The sequence below is a fragment of the Papio anubis genome, chromosome 11, assembly GCF_008728515.1.
Source record: "Papio anubis isolate 15944 chromosome 11, Panubis1.0, whole genome shotgun sequence".
In the NCBI taxonomy this organism is placed as follows: Eukaryota; Metazoa; Chordata; class Mammalia; order Primates; family Cercopithecidae; genus Papio; species Papio anubis.
Window position 1 is genome coordinate 119,978,635 of NC_044986.1, and position 25,827 is coordinate 120,004,461.

The window sequence follows — 25,827 nt, forward strand, 5'->3', positions numbered from 1 at the left end:
CCAGGCTGGAGGGCAGTGGCACGACCTTGGCTCACTGCAACCTCTGGCTCTCAGGTTCGAGCGATTCTCCTGCCTCGGCCTCCTGAGTAGCTGGGATTACAGGCGCCCGCCATCACACCCAGGTAATTTCTTTTGTGTTTTAGTAGAGACAGGGTTTCACCGTGTTGCCCAGGCTGGTCTCGAACTCCTGAGCTCGGACATCACTGAATTCTTAGGCAGTGCTGGACACACTCTCCCTGTTCCTCAGCCACCTGCCTCCACCATCAGCGTAGCAAGTTCACGCCCATCTTATCCGAGGAGAACCCTCGGGGCCTGAGGAACAGATGCAACGGCCCAAGATCACCGTCAAATATCCTGGGGGAAGTGAGTCTACTCTGCATTTATGGGTGACGCCAGTCTCCTACCCACACCCCGACAACTCCATGGTGGCCCAGGTCTCAGCATTCATGCCCCTTGCTCACTAAAATTAAGACCCCCACCCTGCTTGTAGCCACCAGAGACCCAATCACAATCCTCCCTGCGTAAACACCGCATGTTCTCACTCCTAGGTGGGAATTGAACAATGAGATCACTTGGACACAGGAAGGGGAACATCGCACACCGGGGCCTACTGTGGGGAGGGGACAGGGGGAGGGATAGCATTAGGAGATATACCTAATGTAAATGACGAGTTAATGGGTGCAGCACACCAACATGGCACATATATACATATGTAACAAACCTGCATGTTGTGCACATGTACCCTAGAACTTAAAGTAAAAAAAAAAAAAAAAAAAAAAAAAAACAGAAAACATGCTCTCCCCCAGGTAGGTGCACCTGCCACCCAAGCAGATCCACTGTGACAAGAAAGTGTAAGAAGGCTGGGCGCGGTGGCTCACACCTGTAATTCCAGCACTTTGGGAGGCCAAGGTGGGTGGATCACCTAAGGTCAGGAGTTCGAGACCATCCTGGCCAACATCACAAGACCCCGTCTCTACTAAAAATACAAAAAATTAGCCAGGCGTGGTGGCACACGCCTGTAGTCCCAGCTACCTAGGAGGCTGAGGCAGGAGAATTGCTTGAACCAGGGGGAGGTTGCAATGAGCTGAGATCATGACACTGCACTCCAGCCTGGGTGACAGAGCGAGACTCTGGCTCAAAAGGAAAAAAAAAGAAAAGTATAAGGAGTGGGGACTTTTATATAACTTTTAGGGGGATAGGAAGGAGAGGCACTCAGCGAAGGACTTTAGGAGGCTGTCTGGGCAGATGGATTCTATGGAAGTGCCTTGAATACGTCAGACCACTAGAGCTGCCTCGCTCTTATTGCCCGCACTCACCCACATTCACCCCCAGGCCTGAATGTTAAGGGCTCAAACAGACTTGCAAATACACTCAGCACCTGCGAGTGGGCAGCTGCTGTGCGGACCATCCCATCCCATTTTCTGGCCAGTTAAACTCATGCATAATGGTGGTAGCAACAGCCAAGTTGTCATTGCTGGGCAGAGAGTTCCTTTAAGACAGGAATCATAAGGCCCACTTAGGAAGCACTCTGGACTATAATAGGGTCTCCAGTGGCCACAAGCAGGGTGGGATCCTGATATTCTACTAGGCCATGTAGAAGCCTTTTGTGCTTAGCTGCTCGTGTAATCCTCACAACTGCATAAGCTTGACACATTAGGGAACTGAAGCTCAGAGATGTTTGAGAAATTCTCCAAGGTCACACAGCTACTCAGTGGCGGAGGTGGCATCAGAACCCAGGAAGGCTGACTGAAGCCACCGTGCTGCCTTGCCCCCTGGCATCCTCAGCTGCAAGCCTGAGGCAGACATTCTAGGACGGCTCATGAATACAAGCATGGTCAGGGTGGGTGGCCAGGACCCTCGCTCAGCAAGTGGGAGCAAAGTGGAGGATTCCAGGACTCACTACCTCATCTTCCACCAGCCTCCCACCGCCTCCAGTCACCCCTACCTAAGCTGCCTTTCTGTATGAAAATGCTGGGGTTGGAGAGTGGGGCAGGCTAGGGAAGGAAGACAATGTGATTTAACCTGTCCCTAAATTGTTAGATAGCATCTCTGGAGTTAAAGATCTCAGCTATCAATTAAAATGCAAACTGAGCTACTATCTATCATTTAGAGATGACGTAGATGAAGAATCTGAGGATGTGACTTAGAAGAAACCAGGAAAGACCTAGGGACTTAGCAAGAGACAAAGGACCAGAAACAGGCAAAGAAACAAAATTTCACCTTCCCTACAGTGTCGCTCAGGGCTGGGCTGGCTACCTCCATATTCAACTCCTTAACACCTGAGGGCAGAGGAGAGGAAGAAGACCAAAGTTTAGGATGAATAATCCAGGAGATCCCTTGAAAGGAAGAAAAGAGGATTATCAGAGATCTCTTCTGGAGCTCCACAAACTGCTCGGAGCAGAGAGGCCACAAGATAAGGGTTGCTGCCTCAGATAATCCAATGGAGGAAGAGGGTTTGGCTGGTAATTTTCTGGCTGGGTTCTTGATAAGAAACTGTTACCACATCTGCTAGACAGGGATCCAAGAAAAACAAGATACTGTCTCTTTATACACATTCCACAGCTCTTACCTTCTCCCAAGAGATGTTAAAATGGCTTAAAATGTGTTAAAATGTGACAATTTAATAAATGTGGCAGAGACAAAAAAAAGACTCCTAAAGTGTTCCTCTCTTCAGAGAAAAGTATGAAGCTATTAATTAGGCAAATGAATCCAGGAGCTCAGAGACGGTTACCCTGTTATGCATCCTCACTACAGACTCAGTATCAGATGGACACTGAGGGCCACAGAGCTGAATGAGACCAGCACAGGCGTTTTCCTCCCGACTTCTCAGAATACTGTACCTGGTACTACCTGGAAGGTTGAAACGTACTCGGGTAAAAGTTACTCACTCCTCCAGTCCTCAGCTCTTCCTGTGTGAGTCCTACAGATGGCCTTGTCTAGGCATATGGGGTGGAGGGGAGGAGTGTCAGGTTTGCAAAAAAGAAAGGCTAGGAGGCCAGGCAAGGTGGCTCATGCCTGTAATCCCAGCACTTTGGGAGGCCGAGGCAGGCGGATCACCTGAGGTCGGGAGTTCCTGACCAACATGGAGAAACCCCGTCTCTACTAAAAATACAAAATTAGCCGGGCACAGTGGTGCATGCCTGTAATCCCAGCTACTCGGCGAGGCTGAGGCAGGAGAATTGCTTTAACCCAGAAGGGAGAGGTTTCGGGGAGCTGAGATCACACCATTGCACCCTAGCCTGGGCAAGAAGAGCAAAACTCCGTCTCAAAAAAAAATAAGGAGAAGAGGAAGAGAGAAGGGAGAAGGGGAAGGAGAAGGAGAAGGAAAAGGAGGAGGAGGAAGAAGAGGAGAAGAAGAACAGGGGCTAGGAGAAGTGGGAAAGGTGGATGGCAGTGGAATACCGTGACCATGTTTGTTAAACTCAAAGTCATGATTATTCTTTTAGCAAGTCCAAGGGCATCTGTGCCCCTTGTTAAAGGGGCAATGGGCCAGAAACAGGTACTACTCAAGATCCAACTTGCTGGTGAGATGGAAGGCTGCCTCCATCTGAGAGTAGCCCTGGCATTCTCCTCTGACCAGCGACAATCTCCCTCTTCCCCTGAAGTAGACAATGACAAAGTTCAACAGGGCTGGACAAACCCTCCAGTCCAAAGAAATCAATCAATACACAAACACTTTATTACTTCATGAATAATTGCAACATCATTGTTCACAAAGTAACCCATTCCACTAAAATAGATGCATCAGGTGGAAGGAGGAAGAGACTCAGAAAAAAAAATACTGAGCCGGGTGGTGGCTCATGCCTGTAACCCCAGCACTTTGGGAGGCTAAGGCAGGTGGATCACTTGAGGTCAGGAGTCTGAGACCAATCTGGCCAAAATGACGAAACCCCATCGCGGTAGCTCACACCTGTAATCCCAGCACTCTGGGAGACCGAGACGGGTGGATCTCTGTACACCTGAACTTGTACCTCTGAACTTAAACATTTACAAAAAAATACATGCATCAAGAAAAGGCAAGGCCTTTGGAGTCTGGCAGACGAGACTTCGCATCTGAGCTCCACTATTCTCCCACTAACATAGGTAAACACCTGGCTCCAGCAGAGAACGCCAGACATGTTCATCCCTGCCTGGCTCTGTGTAACTGACCTGAAATTCTCCACCTGGGAAAAAGTCTGTTTTGTGCCCGGAGGCAGAATGAAAAGCCTAGCCTCTTCCTCATAAGGAAGTTGTGGGGAAAAGACAGAGATCAGATTGTTACTGTGTCTATAAAGAATGCATAAGAAACTCCATTTTGCCCTGTACTAAGAAAAATTGTTTCTGCTTTGAGATGCTGTTAACCTGTAACTTTAGCCCCAACTCTATGCTCACAGAAACATGTGCTGTATTAAATCAAAGTTTAATGGATTTAGGGTTGTGCCTTGTTAACAATATGTTTGCAGGCAGTATGCTTGGTAAAAGTCATCGCCATTCTCCATTCTCAATTACCCAGGGACACAATGCACTGTGGAAATCCGCAGGGACCTCTGCCCAAGAAAGCCTGGGTATTGTCCAAGGTTTCCCCCGACTGAGACAGCCTGAGATATGGCCTCATGGGAAGGGAAAGACCTGACTGTCCCCCAGCCCGACGGCCTGACAGCCCTAAAGGGTCTGTGCTGAGGAGGAGTAGTGAAAGAGGGAGGCCTCTTTGCTAAGAGGAAGGCTTCTGTCTCCGGCTCCTCCCTGGGAATGGAATATCTGGGTGTAAAGCCGAATATTCCCATTCGTTCTATTCTGAGATTGGAGAAAGCCGCCCTGTGGCTGCAGGCAAGATGCACTGGCAGCAACACTGCTCTATTACTCTTTCCTACACTGAGATGTTTGGGTACAGAGTAACAAATGTAGCCTACGCGCACATCCAGGCACAGTACCCTTCCTTGAACTTATTCATGATACACATTATTGTGCTCACATGTTTCCCTACTGACCTTCTCCCCACCTGTTGCCCTGCTACATTCCTCCCACTAAGATAGTAAAAATAATGATCAATAAATACTGAGGGAACTCAGAGACCAGCGCCGGTCCCCCAGGCCCACTGTTCTTTCTCTATACTTTGTCTCTGTGCCTTACTTGTTTTCTCAGTTTCTCCTCCCACCTGACGATAAATACCCACAGGTGTGGAGCAGCTGGCCCCCTTCAGAAGTCTTTCAAATACTTCCAAACAGGAGTCAAGTGTCCCCCGTCCTGCCGTGGCTGGGTTAAACATCCCCAATTCTTCAACCATGCCTCATGAGACTTATTTCCTGACCCTTCACCGGTTCACTCACTCTCCCCAAATTCACTGCAGGCCCTCTTCGTGAAGATTCAGATGGAGCCACAGACCCAGTGCATACGAGGTCCTCAGGGGGTCTGGGTCCCATACCATACCGGGGGATAGGAGCGGTCCCCGGGGGCTCAGAGAGCTTGGGCGGCGCCTCCACCGCAGACCCGCCCCGGTCCCGCATCCTCCCGCGGGGAGGGGGTGCGCCGTCCACTTCTCCGGCGCCCTCAACCCAGAGGGAAAGGGGCTGCGCTCCCGAGCCGCCTGGCAGAGTCCACACGCCTAAAGCCTTTCTAGTCTGTTTCCTCTTCCGCGGCCTGCAAGCCCGCCGCAGCCCCACCCAACTCCGGGACTCGCAAAAACACCTGCCGGGCCTATTTCCTCTCGGGTATTATTTACAGCCGCTCCCAGGCCTTCTCAGAAAACATCCGTTGCCGGGAACACAACCTCAAAGCCCCAGGGCGCAGAGGACCCAGCGCCGGATCCACGCCTAGCTCACGAGCTGGACAGTCGCCGCAGGGCAGGCTGGGGCGGCGCGGGGCACGCCGGGAGGGTGTGCGACCGCACGTGAACGCGGCGTGCCGCACGGCCCAGGAGGGGCGGGGCGCGCGCTGACCGGCTCGTGTGCCGCGGGCAACAGCCAATCCGAGCGAACCATCCCCAGGCCACGCCCCTGCCGGTTCCGCCACGCCCCCGTCGGACCTGCAGCTGCTCCTGGGGCCAGGACCAAGCTGGCTTAGGCGCCCGAAGTGCACCCGGGAGGGAGCAGGCGCGGGGTGCAATGGGGGGGTGGGGGCGCGCACCGTGCCCAGAGCGGGGCTCCCGGGAGCTGGTGTCCCGTCTGGCCCTCCCCCGACCTCCCAGCTGGGTCCCCCCGCCTGCCCGCCCTGTCTCACCGCCCTCAGCACAGGGACCTGCCTCTGTCCCCACGACGCCAGGCTCCAGGTGTATCTAGGACTAAAGGGTTGACATCCAGTCTATATAGGGTTGTGGGGGGTTACCTTAAAAGTTCCTTTTTGTTATTAAAAAAGTAATATACACTCGTGCAATGATTGAGAACGATAGAAGGAACCTAAAATATTTGTGGGGGAGCTCCCTTCCAGACTCACCCGTCTCTGCAGATATTTTTTTAAGCCCCGGGAGGCTTGGTTTTGGCCCCCACCTGTGCACTGCATGTCTGATCTCCTATTCCGTGTCATCACACATAGGATGGGGGTCAGAGGTTATCACGAGGAATTTTATGTTGCTAATGAGTACAGCCAGTAGCAAAGGAGATTCAAGATGAAGACAACATTGCTAGGGAAAACACAGAAAGCAAATGAAAGATATAATTATGGGACGGAGGAAGGAGAGGAAGAACTCTGTGCTGCTGGACTGGAATAACTGATCCGTTTGAATTTACAATTTTAAAATGTTTCCCAGCTCCATCCGTGGAAAAGGCCCTGGAAACACGGACACTCCGGTAGCAAGAAGAGGCACACAAAAGCCCAGATCCAGCCTTCTAAGGACCATCCTCCACTGAAAGTCCCCAGGGCTCCTTGGAGGAGTGGCTGATCCCAAGGCCGAGACTGGGGAGGACACAAGGAGCCTGGAACAGGAGCTAAGACAGAGTTCAAAAGCTGAAGGGACGTGTCAAGGACACAGCGGACAGCCTGAAAGGGTTCTCAGCCAAACTAGGAGTGGCTTGAGCACCAATTGAGTATGTCAGGAATGGATTCTAACACATGCAATCATAATTTTAAAAATCCCCGAGTCCACACTGGTACTATTACTACTATTAATAATGATGATGAAATTAAAGCTAGAAAAAGGGAGGATGGGCAGGAACGAGCTTCTTTACAAAAGGATGCCAACTAATAAATGTGGAAGGAATGACAAAAGTGGTAAATAGCCATTTTACGGACACTCTGATAATAAGTGTTTCAATCAAGAATCATCAATAGACGCTAAAACTATTGAATAAAAGATTATTCCTTGTATATACATACCCAAAATAATTGAAAGCAAGATTTCAAAGAGATATTTGTAGACCCATGTTTGCAGCAGCATTTTTAATAACAGCCAGAAGGTAGAGCAATCCACGTGTCCATCAACAGATGAGTGGATACACAAAATGTGAGTAAACGCGCAGAATATTACTCCGCCTCAAAAAGGATGGAAATTCTGACCAATGCTACAACATGAATGAGCCCTGAGCACATGATGCTAAGTGAAATAGGCCAGGCACAAACAGACAAATATTGTAAGATTCCATTCACATGAGTTCCCTAGAATAGTCAGATTCAGAGACAGAAAGAATGGTGGCTGCCAGGAGCTGGGGATTGTGAAGAATGAGAGTTATTGTTTAATGGGTGCAGAGTTTGAGTTCTGCAGGATGAAAAAGTTCTAGAGATGGATGGTGGTGATGGTTGCACAACACTGTGAATGTATTTAACACTACTGAGCTGTATACTTAAAAATGTTGAAGATGGTAAATTATGAGTGTATTTACCACAATTAAAAATTTTTACATTAGAAATTAAAGACCACCCTGGGCAACATAGTGAGACCCTGTTTCTAAAAAATTAAAAATTAAAAAATTAGCCAGGCATGGTGGCACGCACCTGTAATCCCACCCGCTCGGGGGGCTGAGGTGGGAGGATCGATTGAGCACAGGAATTCCAGACTGCAGTAAGTCCTGATGGCACCACTGCACTCCAGCCAGGGTGACAAAGTGAGATTCTCTGTCTCTCTCTCTCTCTCTATATATATATATATATGCATGTGCATATATATATACGTGTGTGTATATATGTATATGTGTACACACATATGTGTATATATACATATATCTCTGACTCAAGGACATGACAAAATGAAATGAAATAATACATTTTTAAATTTTTTATAAAGATTATTGGGAACAGGATATTTTATTCACACTTTGTGAGTGATTGCAAAGGAGCCCTCCACAGATAATTTGTTAGTTACAAATGGGAAAAGTTAACTTTACAAATGACCCAAACAAATGGGATCCTCAGATTGCTGTTAAAGTGTCACCTTATCACCGCTCCAGGCAGGGGGAACTTGCAGAGGCCCTGAGTCATGAGTCTTAAGTGTTTGAGCAACAGAAAGAAGAGGCTAAATGAGGTCGGGTGCCGTGGCTCACGCCTGTAATTCCAGCATGTTGGGAGGCCAAGGCAGGTGGATCATCTGAGGTCAGGAGTTCAAGACCAGCCCGCCCAACATGGTGAAACCCCGCCTCTATTAAAAATACAAAAAAAAAAAAAAAATACAAAAATTAGCTGGGCATGGCGGCAGGCGCCTGTAGTCCCAGCTATTCGGGAGGCTGAGGCAGGAGAATTGCTTGAACCCGAGAAGCGGAGGTTGCACCATTGCACTCCAGCCTGGGCTACAAGAGTGAAACTCAGTCTCAAAAAAATAAAAAAAAATAATAAAGAAGTTAAAAAAGAGGCCAAATGAATCAGGGTTAGGAGATGACTGGAGAAATGACCTGTTGTTTCTCTTTTAACTTCTCATTTTGACACAATTTCAAATTTAGAAAATTTTTAAGTAGTACAAAGAATCTCTCCATATATCTTCACCCAGATTCACCAAGTATTAACATTTTACCGTATTTGCTTCATCCTCCTTTTTTTTTTTTTTTTTTTGAGACGGAGTCTTGCTCTTGTCGTCCAGGCTGGAATGCAATGGCAGGATCTCACCTCACTGCAGCCTTCACCTCCCGGGTTCAAGCAATTCTCCTGCCTCAGCCTCCTGAATAGCTGGGATTACAGGTGCGTGCCACCACGCCCAGCTAATTTTTTCAGATTCTTAGTATACAGGGTTTTCACCATGTTTTCCAGGCTGGTCTGGAACTCCTGACTTGAGGTGATCTGCCTGCCTCACCCTCCCAAAGTGCTGGGATTACAGGTGTGAGCCACCGCGCCCAGGAAGCTGCTGATCTTGTAACAAGTCAAAAGGGAAACTCTTCATTCTTTCTTGCTTTCTGGACCTCCAGTAGAGAGAATGTTGGAGCAATCACAGTCCTCGCTTCATCTCAGGCTCTCATCACTGTTGCCTGAATGGCCCTCTTTTGTATTTGCTTGTTTCATATAACAGACAACTATGACTCCATCAGCCAGTTGACATCTCAATTACTGACATTAAGTGACATGTATTTGTATGTTCCCCCCATCCTCTGCTTCTGCCTGCCTTCAAATGGAAGTAACCATTATCCTGAATCTTGTAAAAATGTATAGTTTTATTATGTATATATTCTAAAAAGCATTGTTAGAGTTTCAGTTGTTTTAATTTTATTTTAAAAGGTATCGTAGGCTGGGCATGGTGGCTTATGCCTGTAATCCCAGCACTCTGAGAGGCTGAGGCAGGAGGATTGCTTAAGTCTAGGAGTTCAAGACCAGCCTGGGCAAGATGGCAGACCTTGTCTCTATTAAAAAAAAAAAAAAAAAATTAGCCAGGCATGGTGGCACACACCTGAAGTCACAAGCAACTGAGGAGGCTGAGGTGGGGGGATCACTTTGGTGACAATGCAAGACCCTGTTTCAAAAAAAATAAAAATAAAAAGTACCTTACCATATGTAATGATTTTGATTTTTTTGTTGTTGTTGCTGTTTTGTTTTGTTTTGTTTTGTTTTTTCCAGATGGAGTTTTACTTTTGTTGCCCAGGCTGGAGTGCAACGGTGTAATCTTGGCTCACCGCAACCTCCTCCTCCCGGGTTCAAGCAATTCTCCTGTCTCAGCCTCCCAGGTAGCTGGGATTAGAGGCATGCACCACCACACCCAGCTAATTTTTTTGTATTTTTAGTAGAAACGGGTTTCTCCATGTTGGTCAGGCTGGTCTCAAACTCCTGATCTCAGGTAATCCACCTGCCTTGGCCTCCCAAAGGGCTGGGATTACAGGTGTGAGCCACCACGTCTGGAGCTTCTTTTCCTTTCATTCTTTTTTTTTTTTTTTTTTTTTAATTGAGACAAAGTCTCGCTCTGTTACCCAGGCTGGAGTGCAGTGGCACGATCTCGGCTCACTGCAACCTCCGCCTCCCAGGTTCAAGCGATTCTCCTGCCTAGCCTCCCAAGTAGCTGGGATTACAGGTGCCTGCCACCACACCCGGCTAATTTTTGTGTTTCCGGTAGAAACAGGGTTTCACCATGTTGGGCAGGCTGATCTCGAACTCTTAACCTCAAGTGATCTGCCCACCTCCGTCTCTCAAAGTGCTGGGATTACAAGCAAGAGCCACTGCGCCTGGCCTGTTTTGGGATTTTTTCATAGTCATCAACAATATTGAGAGTTGCTGTCTTTTGGGTGTAGTTTATTTATAATATTGCCTTGTGTGAATATACTAAGAATAATTTATCGTCCTGTCAAAGTGCATTTGTGCTGTGTAAAGGTTTTTCTATGAGAGTGCTGCTATGAACATGACTGTGTGAGCATCAGCAGTACTAGGAGTGGTACTGCTGGTTTCAGAGTAGGGGAATGTCTTTTTTTTTTTTTTTTTTTTGAGATGGAGTCTTGCTCTGTCGCCCAGGCTGGAGTACAGTGGCGCTGCGATTTCAACTCACTGCAGCCTCCACCTCCCAGGTTCAAGCAATTCTCTTGCCCCAGCCTCCAGAGTAGCTGGGACTACAGGTGTGTGTCATCATGCCCGGCTAATTTTTTGTATTTTTAGTAGAGATGGGGTTTCACCATGTTGACCAGGCTGCTCTTGAACTCCTGACCTCAGGTGATCCACCTGCCTCAGCCTCCCAAAGTGCTGGGATTACAGGCGTGAGCTACCGCACCTAGCCAAAGTATATTAATTTCAACTTTACACCAAACAAAAGACCAAACTGCCTCCAAGGCATTTGTACCACTTATAGGCCCACCAGCAATGTGTGAGGGGCTTTTGTGGTCCACGTTCTGTCGCCGCTGAAAGCCATCAGACTTCCTCATTTCCACCCGGCACACAAAGTGAAACGTGTCTTCATTTTGGTCTCAATCTGCATTTTCCTGATCACTAAAGAGGTGAAATTTCTTTATTTCCTTTTGTTACACACTGCCTGACTTTTAAAAGGCTTTACCAGTCATTCAGTTATTGCTCACAGAAGCCAGAGAAAAGAACACAGCCACAGAGAAACAATGGACTGCCTGCTTACTCAGTCAAGTCAGTTTTTCCGTATCGTGGATTAGGATTTACTGTTATGCCGTGTGTTACATGTTACTCATTCAAAATAATGAAGTTTCCAAAGTTTTATAAGGTTGAGAAATCGATTTCCTATAAAACAGTCATGATAACATAACCTTCCGCTTCACTGAAGTCACAATGAAAAAGCCTTTCTATAATCCAGGATTTGAACAAAAGATGATTTCAGCCTGAAGTGGCTTCCCTTTGTCATACCCCATTTATAAACAGGACCCGGGAAATGCTGTGACAACAGCAGACGGGATTCTTGGGGGACCACATGCTGACTCATTTCTTATAAACGGATGACATTCAACTTCTAGAATGTTTTCACAAGAAAACACAGCTATTTACAGATTCAGATTCCTTTGCTGTTATTATGAGGCAGCAAGTTGATGAGAAAATCCTTGTTTCCATTTTCTAATAAGTCTGGCAGAATTGCTTTTTAAAATTTTTTATCATTTATTTTTATTCTTTTCAGACAGAGTCTCACTCTGTGGCCCAGGCTGGAGTGCAGTGGCACAATCTTGGCTCACTGCAACCTCTACTTCTTAGGATCAAGCGATTCTCCTGCCTCAGCCTCCCGAGTAGCTGGGATTACAGGTACCTGCCACCACGCCCGGCTAATTTTTGTATTTTTAGTAGAGAAGAGGTTTTGCCATGTTGCCCAGGCTGGCCTTGAACTTCTGTACTCAGGTGATCCACCTGCCTCAGCCTCCCAAAGTGCTGGGATTACCGGCATGAGTCACCACACCCAGCTCGGATACTTTAAAAAGAGAATTTGAGCCATGCACGGTGGCTCACAACTCTAATCCCGGACTTAGGGAGGCCAAGGTGGGCGAATCACGAGGTCAGGGGTTCAAGATCAGACGGGCCAACATGGCAAAACCCCATCTCTACTAAAAATACAAAAATTAGCTGGGCATGATGGTTGAGGCAGGAGAATCACTTAAAATCTGGGAGGCAGAGGTTGCAGTGAGCCAAGATTGTGCCACTGCACTACAGCCTGGGCAGCAGAGCAAGACACCATCTCAAAAAAGATAAATAAAAATTAATTAATTAACTTTAATTAAATAAAAAGAGAATTTGCTCTTCTTTGGAGGCTGGGCGTGGTGACACATGCCTATAATCCCAGCACTTTGGGAGGCCAAGGTGGGAGGATCATTTGAGCCCAAGAGTTGGACACCAACCTGGGCCACACAAGGAGACTTTGTCTCTACAAAAAGTTAAAAAAAAAAAAAAAAAAAGCAGACTGTGGTGGCACACACCTGTGGTCCCAGCTACTCAGGATGCTGAAGCAAGAGGATTGCTTGAGCCTGGGAGGTGGAGGTTGCAGTGAGCCATGATCGTGCCACTGCACTCCAGCCTGGGAGACAGATCACAATCCTGTCTCTAAAAATACACACACATACATGCATGTATATATGTACATATATATAATATCTCTTCGTTGGGAGCTAAACAATGGGTAACACACGGACACACAGGATGGAATAATAGACACTGGAGACTCCAAAAGGTGGGAGGATTGTAGGGGGCTGAGGGTTGAAAAACTGCCTATTGGGTAGGATGTTCACTATATGCATGGAGAAAATCTGCACTAGTATCTCCTAAACATAAAAACATTTTAAGAAAGAAAAATAGCTTCCAAAGTTTCAAGCCAGTAGCCCAGAGCCCTAAAGCCTACTTTCTCATTCTTTCTTTTTGTGTTCAAACACGAATGAGGTTTTAAAATCTATTTTTCTAAAATGAGGCCATCTAACTTTCAACAAGCTTCTGGCATGAGGGTTAGCTGGAGGTAGGGGTGACCTGACTGTCAAGGTTAAAACCAGGGAAATCTGGACAAACCAGGAAGAGCCGGTACTCTGATTTGGAAGCGAACCCGGTCAGCAGGTGCCTAGGTGGAGTCTGTTCAGGAAGCCTTCCTGGAGTGCGGGTTCATGCTTCCCCCTTACAATGGAGCCCTTGACATTTATGGAAACAGAGGGAAAGACAGACACTTGGTTGGCAATTGTGTAGTATTTACGTGAAAACACTGGGAGAGTGAAAAAACTCGTAAGTGCTTTTCTCCCAGCTTGGAAGAGAGCATGCTCAGTGCCCGGAGTAAACCCCTCAGAACTTTTCGGAATTCTTTGCCAGTGGGGATGAGCATCAGCCCCCATTGTCCAAGTCATTTTCTTCTTGAAAGGGCTTTGTCTGATGACTGACCCGGGGCATAGTGGACTTTTCTGGAAGGCTGCTTACTGGGTCCCATCCTTTTGAACCATGGACAGAAACAGAGCTGCTCAGGGAGGTCACCGTGACCTCCTATGGGCCACTCACAGCCTCTACCAAAGACGGGGCCTGGAGGAGGTGCAGCTGCTGTGGCAGTGCGGGCTCTCCGTAGCTCACTACAACCCAGGCCTCGACCACCTTGGCCACCTCGCTCCCAGCGTCTCCCCAGATCAGACAGAAGGCAGCTGGGGGAAGCCACCCATGATTCACTCTCTCTCACCCTACAGCAAATCCATCTAATCCCGCCGCCTCTGCCTCCTAAATATATTCAGAATCCAGCCACCCCCAACACCACCCTGATCCCAGCCACCTGCAGCAGGCCCAGAGACTCCCACCTGGTCTCCCTGCCTCCCCCACCACCCCACAATCTGCTCGCAGGAGAGCAGCCACACGTGGTGGAGACATTTGATGGTATCACGTTAATTCAGCCCACCAGGCACGGTGGCTTGTGCCTGTAATCCCAGCACTTTGGGAGGCCGAGGTGGGCAAATCACTTGAGCTCAGGAGTTCAAGACCAGCCTGACCAACATGGTGAAATTCCGTCTCTACTAAAAATACAAAAAAATTAGCTGGGCATGGTAGCGTGCACCTGTAATCCCAGATGCCCGGGAGGCTGAGGCAGGAGGATCACTTGAACTCGAGAGGCAGAGGTTGCAGTGAGCCAGGAACGTGCCACTGCACTCCAGCCTGGGCAACAGAGCGGGACTCTGTCTCAAAAAAAAAAAAAAAATTAATTCAGCCCGCACCTCCACCAAAACCCTCCCAGGCCTTTGGGTCTCCAGGTGAGAGGCCAAACAAGGCCCTACCATGGCAGATGAGGACCTGCTGAGCCGCCACTCCCTTCCTAAGCCTGCATCCACCTGGCTTCCACCCTTATCCTGCAGCAGCAGTGCTGGCCTGCAGGTTCCTCCCGCACTCAGCCGCTCTGGCCACCGGACCTTTGCCTCGCACCTCCCCATTTGGACACACTCCTGAGCCAATGGCACTGTCTGCTGTCTCACTCCCCTCAGCCTCGGTCCAAATGTCCCCTGGAGTGACCATCCTGTGTGCAACCACAATCCTCCCTCCCTGTCCCTGACTCGCCTTCTTTTTTTTTAGATGGAGGCTTGCTCTGTCTCCCAGGCTGGAGTGCAATGGCGCGATCTCGGCTCACTGCAACCTCACCTCCCAGGTTCAAGCAATTCTCCTGCCTCAGCCTCCTAAGTAGCTGGGATTACAGGCGCCTGCCTCTACACCCAGCTAATTTTTGTATTTTCACTAGAGACGGGGTTTCACCCTGTTGTACAGGCTGGTCTCGAATTCCTGACCCCAGGTGATCCGCCAGCCTCGGCCTCCCAAAGTGCTGGGATCAGAGGCATGAGCCACCATCCCCAGCCCCTCTCCCTCCTCTTTCCTGAGTTATTTTCTTCTTGGCATTCACATCCATTGACACATGCAGCATTCACTGCTCACCAGCCCAGGGAGGTCACCATGACCTCCTACCAGCCACTCAAAGTATCTACCAAGGACAAAGCCACGCAGGCTTACCCCATTCACACGGAAGCTCCACGGCCAGGGTTTGTCTGTTTTGTTCACTGCCGCAGCCTCTGCACTTACACCCGCCCCTGGCCTACTGGGTACTGCTGAAGGACTTAAGAGCTTATGGAAGTGACTTCGGTGACATCACAGATGAGGGTAGGCACCCGCAGGACAGGGCAGCCCATCGGCCTTTCAATTGCATTTCTTGCTTTTCTTTGTTCTTCTTTCTTCTTTTCTTTTTTTTTTTTTTTTCTGAGACAGAGTCTCGCTCTGTCACACAGGCTGGAGTGCAGTGGCACGATCTCGGCTCAACACCTTCTAGTTCAAGCAATTCTCCTGCCTCAGCCTCCCGAGTAGCTGGGATTACAGGCACCCACCACCACGCCCAGCTAATTGTTTGTATTTTTAGTAGAGACAGGGTTTCACCATGTTGGTCAGGCTGGTCTCGAACTCCTGAGCTCAGGTGATCTGCCCACCTCAGCCTCCCAAAGTGCTGGGGTTACAAGCATGAGCCACTGTGCCCAGCCTCTTCTTTCTCTTTTTAAAGACAAGGTCTCATTCTTTTGCCCAGGTTGGAGTGCAGCGGTACGATGAAGGCTCACTGCAGCCTCAACTTCCCAGGCTCAGGCAATCCTCCCACCCATCCTCCCAAGTAGCTGGCACTACGGGCACATGCCTCCACACCTAGCTAAGTTTTTAATTTTTTTATTTGTAGGGACAGGATCTCACTATGTTGCCCAGGCCGGTCTTGCTCTCCTGGGCTCAAGCGATCCTCCCACCTCAGCCTCCCGAGTAGCTGGGACTGCAGGTGTGTGCCACTGCACCTGGCCATACACTTCTTGCTTTTCTACTGAATTTCCTCAGCTACAAGATCTGCAGCCCTCCTTTATTCGTGGGTTCGGAATGTTCCTTGTGCAAACGTCCCAGAGAGATTTGGCCCTTGTGGGTGGCTAGTTATCGTGATGCCTTCCACCCTCCTACCAGACGCTTCCTCCCCCGCTGCCTGGCTCCGGAAGCCTCCATGGAGGGTCAGAGGCTCCACAGCAGTGTGGACGGGTAAAGCCCCCAGCAAGGCTTCTGCCTCACTTGGACCACCCAGAACTTGCCGCAGGACGTGACTCACACTGGAGCCTGGTTGCAGGAACTGTTCCAGGCATCAGTTCCCACTGCAGAGCTTGGGAAGGGAGCTGTCCGGCTCCCCAGCCTCTGCAGTGGGAGCTGATGCCCGGAACAGGCGTCTCAAAAGTGTGGGTCACCACCCATTAGTGGCCTTGAAATCAATTTACTGGAATAAGACCAGAATCTTTCTTAATGAAATGGAACAGACTAGAAAACATCAGCATGTACAGTATTGTCTGAGGTTAAGTATTGTTTCAGGACATTTTTTGTCTAAGCATCAAGGCAGAAACTATCAAATCAGAATTTCTGGGGCATCAGGTTTGTTTTCTTTTTTTAAGCTCCCCAGTTAATTCTAACGTGAAGCCAGGAACAAGAGCTGCGGGAGTACGTTTCTGTCCTTCTGAGAAACAAGGCGTCCCCACCACGGCTGTGAGCCAACGCCTGCCGCCCGACAGTCACAGCACCATGGTGCTGAGGACTGGCTTTCCCTGAGGTCCGCCTGCATCCAACAGGTCTACCCCATGCCTAGGCAAGACCTTCCTCTTTCTCGCTTCCTTTTGAAAGTCCACACTTCTCGGGGAGGGGAGAGGGTACCCTCCCGACTTCCTGCTCGCCCCTGCCTGCCTGATTGGAGCTTTCTCCACTCCCATGGCCGGACGAGCCTCGGGGACGACCTCAGCAGCCTCAGGAGGGGACTTCCAGAATCTGATCGCCAGAGGTCAGTATCTCAAGCAGACCGTCACGACACCAGACCAACTCCACCCTAAGAAAGCACAGTTGTCAGTCACCCCTCAAACAGAGGTAGCACCCCAGTGTCCTCACCAATGCAAGGGGCCACGGCCTCTGGGAAATCTGCTTCCTGCTCCTCTGGCTGAGGACTGGGGCATACAGGACCTCACTTTCTGACAAGTGAGTGTTGAAGCCCAGGCCAGGGGGAAGTGTGCTTTTGAACTGTCATGTCAGAGCACCTTCCGGAGCCACAGCTGGAGAGGCTGCTTGCGGAAGCGCCAGGATGACCAAACCCTCCACTCTTCAGACACCTTGTGGCTGCCCCAGCCAGAACCTGTGACGTTCCTGGGGCCAGGCCCCCTAGCTCAGACCCCCACACAAGATACCACCAAGAGTCATGCACACTGCCAGCAGGGAGCTACAGTGAGTGGGACGGTGTTCCACAGACCGGGGCTCCCTTCCTGTGTCTGTCTCCCTGCTGTCCTGGCCCACCGTCTCAACCACCCAGCTGGGAATCTTGGATCTCTTCCTCTGCAGTCATGAATGATAGGCAATTTTTGTTTTTTGTTGTTGTTGTTGTTTTGAGACGGAGTTTGGCTCTGTCACCTGGGCCGGAGTGCAGTGGCACGATCTCGGCTCGCTGCAACCTCTGCCCCCCGCAACCTCTGCCCCCCAGGTTCAAGTGATTCTCCTGCTTCAGCCTCCCGAGTAGCTGGGATTACAGGTGCCTGCCACCATACCCAGCTGATTTTTCATACTTTTAGTACAGACGGGGTTTCACCATGTTGGTCAGGCTGGTCTCAAACTCCTGATGTCAAGTGATCTACCCGCCTTGGCCTCACAAAGTGCTGGAATTACAGGTGAGAGCCACCGTGCCCAGCCCCAAGCTGTCTTAATAGGAGAGAACCTAGAATGTGCATTCAAGAGCTTAGATCCCAACACGGACATTTTTTGGACAATAAATTTCAGTCCTGGAGTCAAAGCCGAAGGAGCACGTCGCCTGGAGAATTCAAGGTCATGGCCTCTTCATTTGCCACTTGCCTGAAAACGTGGCCAGCCTGACCTGGAGGTGCAGGGAGATACCTGGCCACGTGCCCAGGACAAAGTCTTTGAAGGACAAAGGTGCAGGCGGAATTCCTTTTGCTTCCTGCAGTCGACTTAGCCAGGAAGGCTGAGGGGCTGGAGACTCAGTGTGTGTGACAAGCATCCAAGCGATTAGGAAGCACAGATCTCCAACTGGAGAGAATCTTAGCTCACCCTCTTCTTTGACAGATGGGTAAGCTGAGGCCAAGTGCTCTAAGTGGCTTCCATGAAGCGCCCAATCATGCAGCCTGCGGCATGATTCCTACCGCCTGTGCCTTCCTGCTTGAGCAGCTTCCGGAACTGTCCCCTGCAGCAAAGGATCTGTAGACATGACCACAGTCCTGCATAAGGAGCAAAGCGAATGGTCTCCGTGTGCAGATGCTCAGAAAGCCATGATATTGAGGGCCAGGAGATGGCGGGTGTTATGAAAAGACTTGAGGCTCTGATTGCCTGGGTCCTCCCCACCCTTCCCATGCTTCTCCTGTGACTTTGTGGTTCCCTTCCCCGTGTTCATTTTATCCAGTTTCATCTACGTACAAATACTGGGAAGGACAGGAGGACACAGTGTGATTGGGCTTCAAGCCCGAGAGGCGTCCATAGCAAATGCTGAGGCAGTAAGAAGACCACCTGGGACCAAGATGAAGATGCAGGCCCCACCCTGGGAACTCCCAGTGACGTGGGAAATTAAAGGACAGACTCGCAGGGGCAGAGAAATACAATGCGTGCTTGGGAATTGAGGAGATCTACAGTCCTGAGGACTTAGGAGCCCTTGGTATTTTTGGATCTGGGGCTGGACTAACCAGCGTGCAGACAGTGTCCATGCTTGCCGCCCTGGGTGGCAGTGGTATTTAGAACTTGATATTTGGTATTTCTAAAAAGGAGCCAAATGATGACCATAGTGAAATTCAGGAATGTATTCATCTTCCCTACATTTATGGCTAGGTATTGTCTTTATTTTAAATTACACATGGGGGATGGCCATCATCTTTCAGCATTTAGGGTTTATAAGGATTTATTATTATTATTATTTCTGAGACAGTCTCACTCTGTCGCCCAGGCTGGAGTGCAGTGGCCACGATCTCAGCTCAACGCAACCTCCGCCTCCCAGGTTCCAGTGATTCTTGTGCCTCAGTCTCCTGAGTAGCTGGGATTACAGGTGCCCGCCACCACGCCCAGTTAATTTTTGTATTTTTAGTAGAGACAGGACTTCGCCATGTTGGTCAGGCTGGTCTCGAACGCCTGGCCTGAAATAATCCTCTGACCTCACTCAGCCTCCCAATGTGCTGGGTTACAGGCATGAGCCACCACGCCTGGCCTATAAGGATCTTAATGTGGCTCTGCAACTATTCATTCCAAAAGAAAATGACAGATTAACCAAGTAGAAGAATTTATGAAACACTTGCTACCACCAGGTCCAATATAAGCATGAGGTATAGACCGTAACTCAAATAGCTCACCAAGTTACCATGCAAAAAGCATTCTGAGAACGAATGAGTGTTCTGGTCTAGTTATGGGACAGGATATACCTGCAAGAGCTGCTATGTGCATAGAATCAGTGGAAAAGGTGACAGAAAAGGCATGAACTTAAAAGGTGTGAAGAGACATCCACACCCCATGTTTATTGCAGCACTATTCACAACAGCCAAGACATGGAATCAACCTAGGTGTCCAACAACAGATGAATGGATACAGAAAATGTGCGTATACACCATGGAATACTACTCAGCCATAAAAAAGAGTGAAATCCTTGGGATGGAACTGGAGGATATTCTAGTAAGGTCACACAGTGCATTTTGAGAGTTTGTTTGGAGGTTCTAGCAGAGGAGCACAGTTACTCGTATGCCCTTGACCGAAGATGGGTCCTCCTCTATCGGGGATGGTGGTCCTCTTGGACCAAGCACACAGCTTCAGGAGGGATGCACATGGAGTGGTGAGGGAGGAAGGGGACACCCACCTAGCCAGCTAGATCAGCCAAATCAACCCTGGCAATCACGGGGGTGACAGATGTCACAGCCAGATTGCCCTCACATCCCACACAGTGCATTTTATATCTTATTGGTTTTGTTTGTTTGTTTGTTTTGAGAGGGAATCTCACTCTGTCACCCAGGCTGGAGTGCAGTGGCGCAATCTCAGCTCACTGCAACCTCTGCCACTGGGTTCAAGTGATTCTCCTGCCTCAGCCCCCCAAGTAGCTAGAATTACAGGCGGCCACCACCATCTCTGGCTAATTTTTGTATTTTTAGTAGAGACGGGGTTTCACCATGTTTGGCCAGGCTGGTCTCGAACTCCTGACCTCAGGTGATCCACCTGCCTCGGCCTCCCAAATGTTGGGATTACAGGCATGAGCCACCGCACCCGGCCTTATTGTTATTTATTATTAGAACTTTCACCTGCTATTCCCTTGTCCCTCTGAAGGTGGAATGTGCAAGAATCCTTGGAACACTGCTGTCTGAAGACATTTTTATAGGATTCTAGACTTGAAAAGGACCTCAACAATTTGCTCAAGACTACAGTCTCTTAGCAGAGCCACGCCTCCATCACCTGAGATGAGTCACCGTCTATACCATCTATCTTATTTATTTATTTCTCTTTAGAGAGACAGGGTCTTGCTCTGTCACCCAGGCTGGAGTGCAGTGGTGCAATCATAGCTCACTGCAGCCTTGAACTCCTGGGTTCAAGCGATCCTCCCACGTCAGTCTCCAGAGTAGCTGGGACTACAAGTTCACGCCACCACCCCCAGCTGATTTTTGATTTTTTTGGTAGAGAGAAGGTCTCATTATGTTGTCTAGGCTGGTCTCCAATTCCTGGCCTTAAGTGATCCTCCCACCTCGGCCTCCCAAAGTGCTGGGATTACAGCCATGAGCCACCACGCCGGCCCATCTATTTGATTTTTAAGGAGAGAAGTTCTTGCACAGGAAGAACTGCCCCAGCGTACCTCCATTGTGGTTCCCAAAGTTAGTCATGATATGCATGACTTTCCTCTCCATGTCCAGCTGAAGTGCTTCCTGCCTCCTTTTCTTCTCATGAATTGCTTTTATGTTTCACATCAAGATAGTAACTTCTCCTTCTTCTAGACAGATTGGCCAAAGACGCAGACCTTCCTCCCACTCTAACCACCATCACCCTGGAGACCCACAGGAAGAGCTGTGAGCCCTGAACGCAATGCTTGCGGCATCCTTCCCCAACCTGGGCCGCGACTGCCACTGCCAGCTGCTGCTTCAGCCTCGCGCCGAGCATAGGGACACGACCCAGATGCAGCCATCACCCACCTGATACGGTTCCTGCCTGCCATGTGCCATACACTGCAGTCCATGTTGGACAGGTGGAATATGAGGTCTAAGTCCCTCTGGCTCCGTTCGAGCCAGCACCATGGCACCAATGCTACCACAGCCTGTGTGACAGTCCAGGAGGTCAACCAGTGCCACACCTCCTCAATGCGGAGTTCAGCCTCCTCGGGTGGGGCCTCCTACTGAGAGCCACTCTGCACTGGCACCTCTGACTCCCCTCCCTGGCACTTGCTGGAGAGCACAGAAGGTGGGCTCCTGGGAGGAGATGCCATGTCTTTCTGTTCAGCTGGTACCTGGCGTGTCCTGGTGCATAGCAAGTGCCCAGTCTAGAGAATGAATGAATGACGTGGCATGCAACCAGTCACCTTTCCCGTAACTACATTCAGTAGCTGTCCGCTAGTTCCTCCCATAAGTGAGGGACAGGACCAGCACCTAAGACCCTTGGTTGCTTCTCTGTTGTGCCCTGAAGACCCTCTCTCCTCCAAAAGGGAAACTCACCCAGCTCTGCGTCCCAGCAGGCTCCCCTGTATGGACCGCCCCATCAGACTCCCCTGTATGGACCGCCCCATCAGGCTCCCCGGCCCTCTGGCTGCCAAAGCCGAGACACCAGAGAGAGGAAGGAGTGAGGTCTAGGTGGGGATTCTCCCAGCTCCCTCTCTGCAGGCTATACACTGCCTGCCCCCTCCGACAGAGGCCGCAGTCCCTGTCAGGCTGTCCCTAGTTTTGGCTCTGCCGCTTGACATTTTAAACCTCAAGGTGCTAATGCCCAGGGCTCTGCACTATCCCTTAAGGTTTTCCTATCTCCTACCCAAACCTCCCCATCATTAAACTCCTTGACTTGTCTGGTACCCGCCAGGCCCCTGATGGAGCTGATCCCAAAGTCTGAAGCTTGTCAAGAGGCAGAAGTGCATCCTGGGGAGGGAATCCGCAGCTGTCCCTGTTCGGCTTCTAGCCGCAAAGGATGCCTTCTCCAGATGGCTTCTCTTGGTTTCGGGAGGACGGCAGCAAAGTCTTTTCATTTCCCAATTTTTAAATTACTTTTCTGAAGAGTTAACACATTCAGATGGCTCGAAGATCAAAAAATACAGAAGAGTAGCTGCACTGGCATCTCCTGCACCTGCCAACAGTGCAGGGTTGAGGTGCCGTGCTGTCCCTCACAGGAGGACCTTGTCTCCTCCAGGCAGCTTCAGACCACGGCTCAGCACCAAATCCAGCAACAGCCTGGCTCCCTGCAGTTCCTACTTGCTGTGTTTACTTCTAAGTGAGAGCTCCCATCTGCAACTGGGGAAGCTCTGCCTAGATAAAGCCTCCAAGAGCCTGTGCCCTGGCTCACACCAGCGCGTCTGGACAATGCAGACAGCACTTACGCCAAGCAAGACTGTTTCTTATACCCTGGGACCCCAGGAAGGAGCATCTGCCAAATGGAAGGATAACATTTTCCTCTTCATGCAGCAAGGTCTCTTCAGATTAAACAATAACAACAATAACCAACAAAACCAAAGCTTACCGTGGTTGGCAGTTTGCAAATGTTTTGTCCCGTGTGCTCTAATAATGCACTAAAATACGTTGTCATAAACCAAAATCTTCGTATGCAAACAATACATTAGCAGCTTGGCTGTGTAATACCTTGCCGCATAAGGCACCCTACTGAGCGCCCTAACAAGTCAAACAGAAGTCTGTCCCTTTTAAGAGTTTCCCAACCAGAGCCCACATCTACAAAAGTGGGCAGAAGTGATGAAGTCAGAGATAAATGACTGTCCCCTGCAGTCAATGAGTGGGGGCAGGGGGGAGTCGGGGGGTGGAGAACTCTGAGAGCCTCCAGAGAACCCAGAGTGTCAAGGTGGCCGCATCATGCCTGGATTAATGGAGACACCGAGGACAGTGGGCGTGGGACTAAACGTGCCCAGCTGATGGAGGAGTGGCAGAGCCCCTGCTTGCTGGCTGTCACCTTCCTTCTGGCCACCCTCCCCCATCTCCCTACCCCAACGGGACAGGAGAGTCAGCAGCCACCCCCTTCACCGCCAGGAGCCCACGCTGATACCTAGGCACCCTCTGTTTGAAAAACAAGTCCAGTACAACCTCCAGGCAACGGTAGCACCAAGCTGGCCGTGCCTCTGAGTTATGAGAGAAGAGAGGCAGGAGGGTGAGTGGGGGGAGGGAGAGACGGCACGGCACAGGCCCAGTGCCCGGAGAGGCCAGGCTCCCAACGCCCCACCCGACCCCACCGGCCCACCCCCACACCCCCACCCACCCCGTCCGCAGGAATCACACAACTCTGATTTGAAAGTCAAATCGAGGCCCCCCTCCCCACACTTCTGCAGCTCCCACTTCTCTCCCGGGGCTTTGAGCTGAGAGTGGCCCTGGGCTCTGGGCCGTGCTGGGCCTCCAACCACCCGGCCTGTAAACCGGGGTCCAGTGCGCTGGGAGCCCCCCGGCGCGGGCAGGGAACATGAGGTAGCTGGGCCTTTCTGGCAGTCCTGGCACGCAGGGCGGAGAAGGCAGAGGGTAGCCCCTGCAGGAGGGGGCGGGCCGCGCTCATCAGCTGGCCGGGGTTTGCTTTTCTAGGGACTGCTCCCATCCTCACGCAGCCGTCCCTATCCAAGCGCCGGTTTTGCCCAGGAGGCAACTGAGGCTGGGCGCTGAAATGACTTCCCCGGGGTCAGAGGGCGAGAGGGGCAGAGGCGGGACTCAGGCCCGAGCTGCCTTCCTCCCGCGCCGCGCTGTCCCTCTCCGTGCCCCCGAGCGCACCGCGCCCGCCCCCAGGATCCCGGATCCCGCCGCCCTCCGGATCTCTCCGGGTCCGGGGCCCTGGTCTATCCGCGGCCCGGGGCTGGAGCGCAGCGGGAAGCGGGAATTCGCTGCAAGTGCCGCTCCCGGCTCGGGCACGTGGTGGCGGCCGCGGAGTCGCCAGAAGGGACGCGCGGGTCTGGAGGAGACAGCGTGGATCTGGAGGGACAATGCGGGGCTGCAGAGGAGACGCGAGGCCAGAGAGGAGATGCGGGGCCAGAGAGGAGACGCGAGGCCGGAGGGGGACGCGCGGGGCCGGAGGGGACACGCGGGGCCAGAGGAGACAGGGAGGATCTGGAGGGGCACGCGGGGCCGGGGCGCAGCGCAGGGCGGAGGGAACAAGGTGGCGCGCGTCTCGCTCGGCCCCAGCCGGCACCGCCGCAGCCCGGGTGCACAGCGCTTCCGCGCCTGGCGAGGACCCAAGGCTTGGGTACCCACAGGCGGCCGTGCAGGTCCCCGCGCGCGCTGGGGGCGTGGGCCGCGTTACCGGGACTCCTACCTTTCCTGAAGGGCATCGCGCCGGGGGCGCTCCCCGCGGGGCTGGCCCGCAACACCCAAACAGGACGACGTCCAGGCGGCAGCCCCGCGGCTCGGGGCGCCTGCGGGCGGCGGGGCGGGCGAGGGAGGGGAAAGGGACATATTTGGTCAAAGCCTGGCGCGTCACGGCGCGGAGGAGGATCCGCGGCGAGGCAGGAAGCGCGGGGCGGCGCCAGCCGTGAGCTCCGGGTGCCCTCGGGCTGCAGGGGGAAGCCGGGGCGTGGGCCGGGCCGCCCTGTCCTGCCCAGTTCCCCCCGGTCCCGCAGGGGCGGCCCGCAGCCCCCCAGACGCAGAACTTGCCGGCCTCGGAGCTGCCGCCTGCCTTTGCGGACTCCATGGAGCAGGGGAAAACTGGTCGGGGAACAAACCAACTCCTTTTGCGCCTTCAGGTTGCTCCGAGCCATCCTTCCCAAAGGACGGGACTTGGGGGAATTCCATCCCATTTTTACTTTTATGTCCTACGGGCACTGGGGACAGGCTCAAATCACCAGCTGACTCAAATTGAACAAACTGAAATTAATTTTTTCTTTTTCTTTTTTTTTTTTTTTTTTGTTTGTGTTGGTTTGGGTGTGTGTGTGTGTTTTGAGACAGGATCTCACTCTCGCCCAGGCTGGAGTGCTGTGGTGCGATCATAGCTCACTGCAGCCTCGACCTCCCCAGGCTCAACCTATCCTCCCGCTTCAGCCTCCCGAGTAGCTGGGATTACAGGCGTGAGCCAACGCGCCCGGCAAAATTGAAATTAACTGCTGGCTGGAGGGAGCACCCCAGAAACTCGCGTCTTTCTCTGGGGGCCTCCCCACTGCCTCGGTTTAACCTCGACCCCGCCACGTCCCGCCGGCTGCGTTCTCTCCACCTCACGGGTCACCGCCTGACCGACTCCCTATGTGCTTATTCGTGTGTGGTGTCTATGAAAGCAGCCATTTTTTTTTTCTTTTGTTCTCTGTTTTCCCGGAGCCTAGAACAGTCTCTCACGCACAGCTCAATAAATATTACTCAATATTACGTCTCTTGCTCAAGGGAAGTAATAGTGCGACTT

The 25,827-nt window shown here is 51.1% G+C and overlaps 1 protein-coding gene across 2 annotated transcripts in view; it reads right to left on the reverse strand.

Moving 5' to 3' along the window:
* The window catches only part of PFKFB3 (6-phosphofructo-2-kinase/fructose-2,6-biphosphatase 3), a 306,098-nt gene extending 281,133 nt beyond the window's left edge, over window positions 1-24,965 (reverse strand). For both annotated transcript variants that reach the window (XM_031652537.1, XM_031652532.1), the window contains exon 1: window positions 24,754-24,965. In XM_031652537.1, the coding sequence (XP_031508397.1) occupies window positions 24,754-24,769 (16 nt within the window). In that variant the 5' untranslated portion in view covers window positions 24,770-24,965. The remainder of the gene's footprint in view (window positions 1-24,753) is intronic.
* Between the last annotated feature and the right edge of the window lie 862 nt (window positions 24,966-25,827).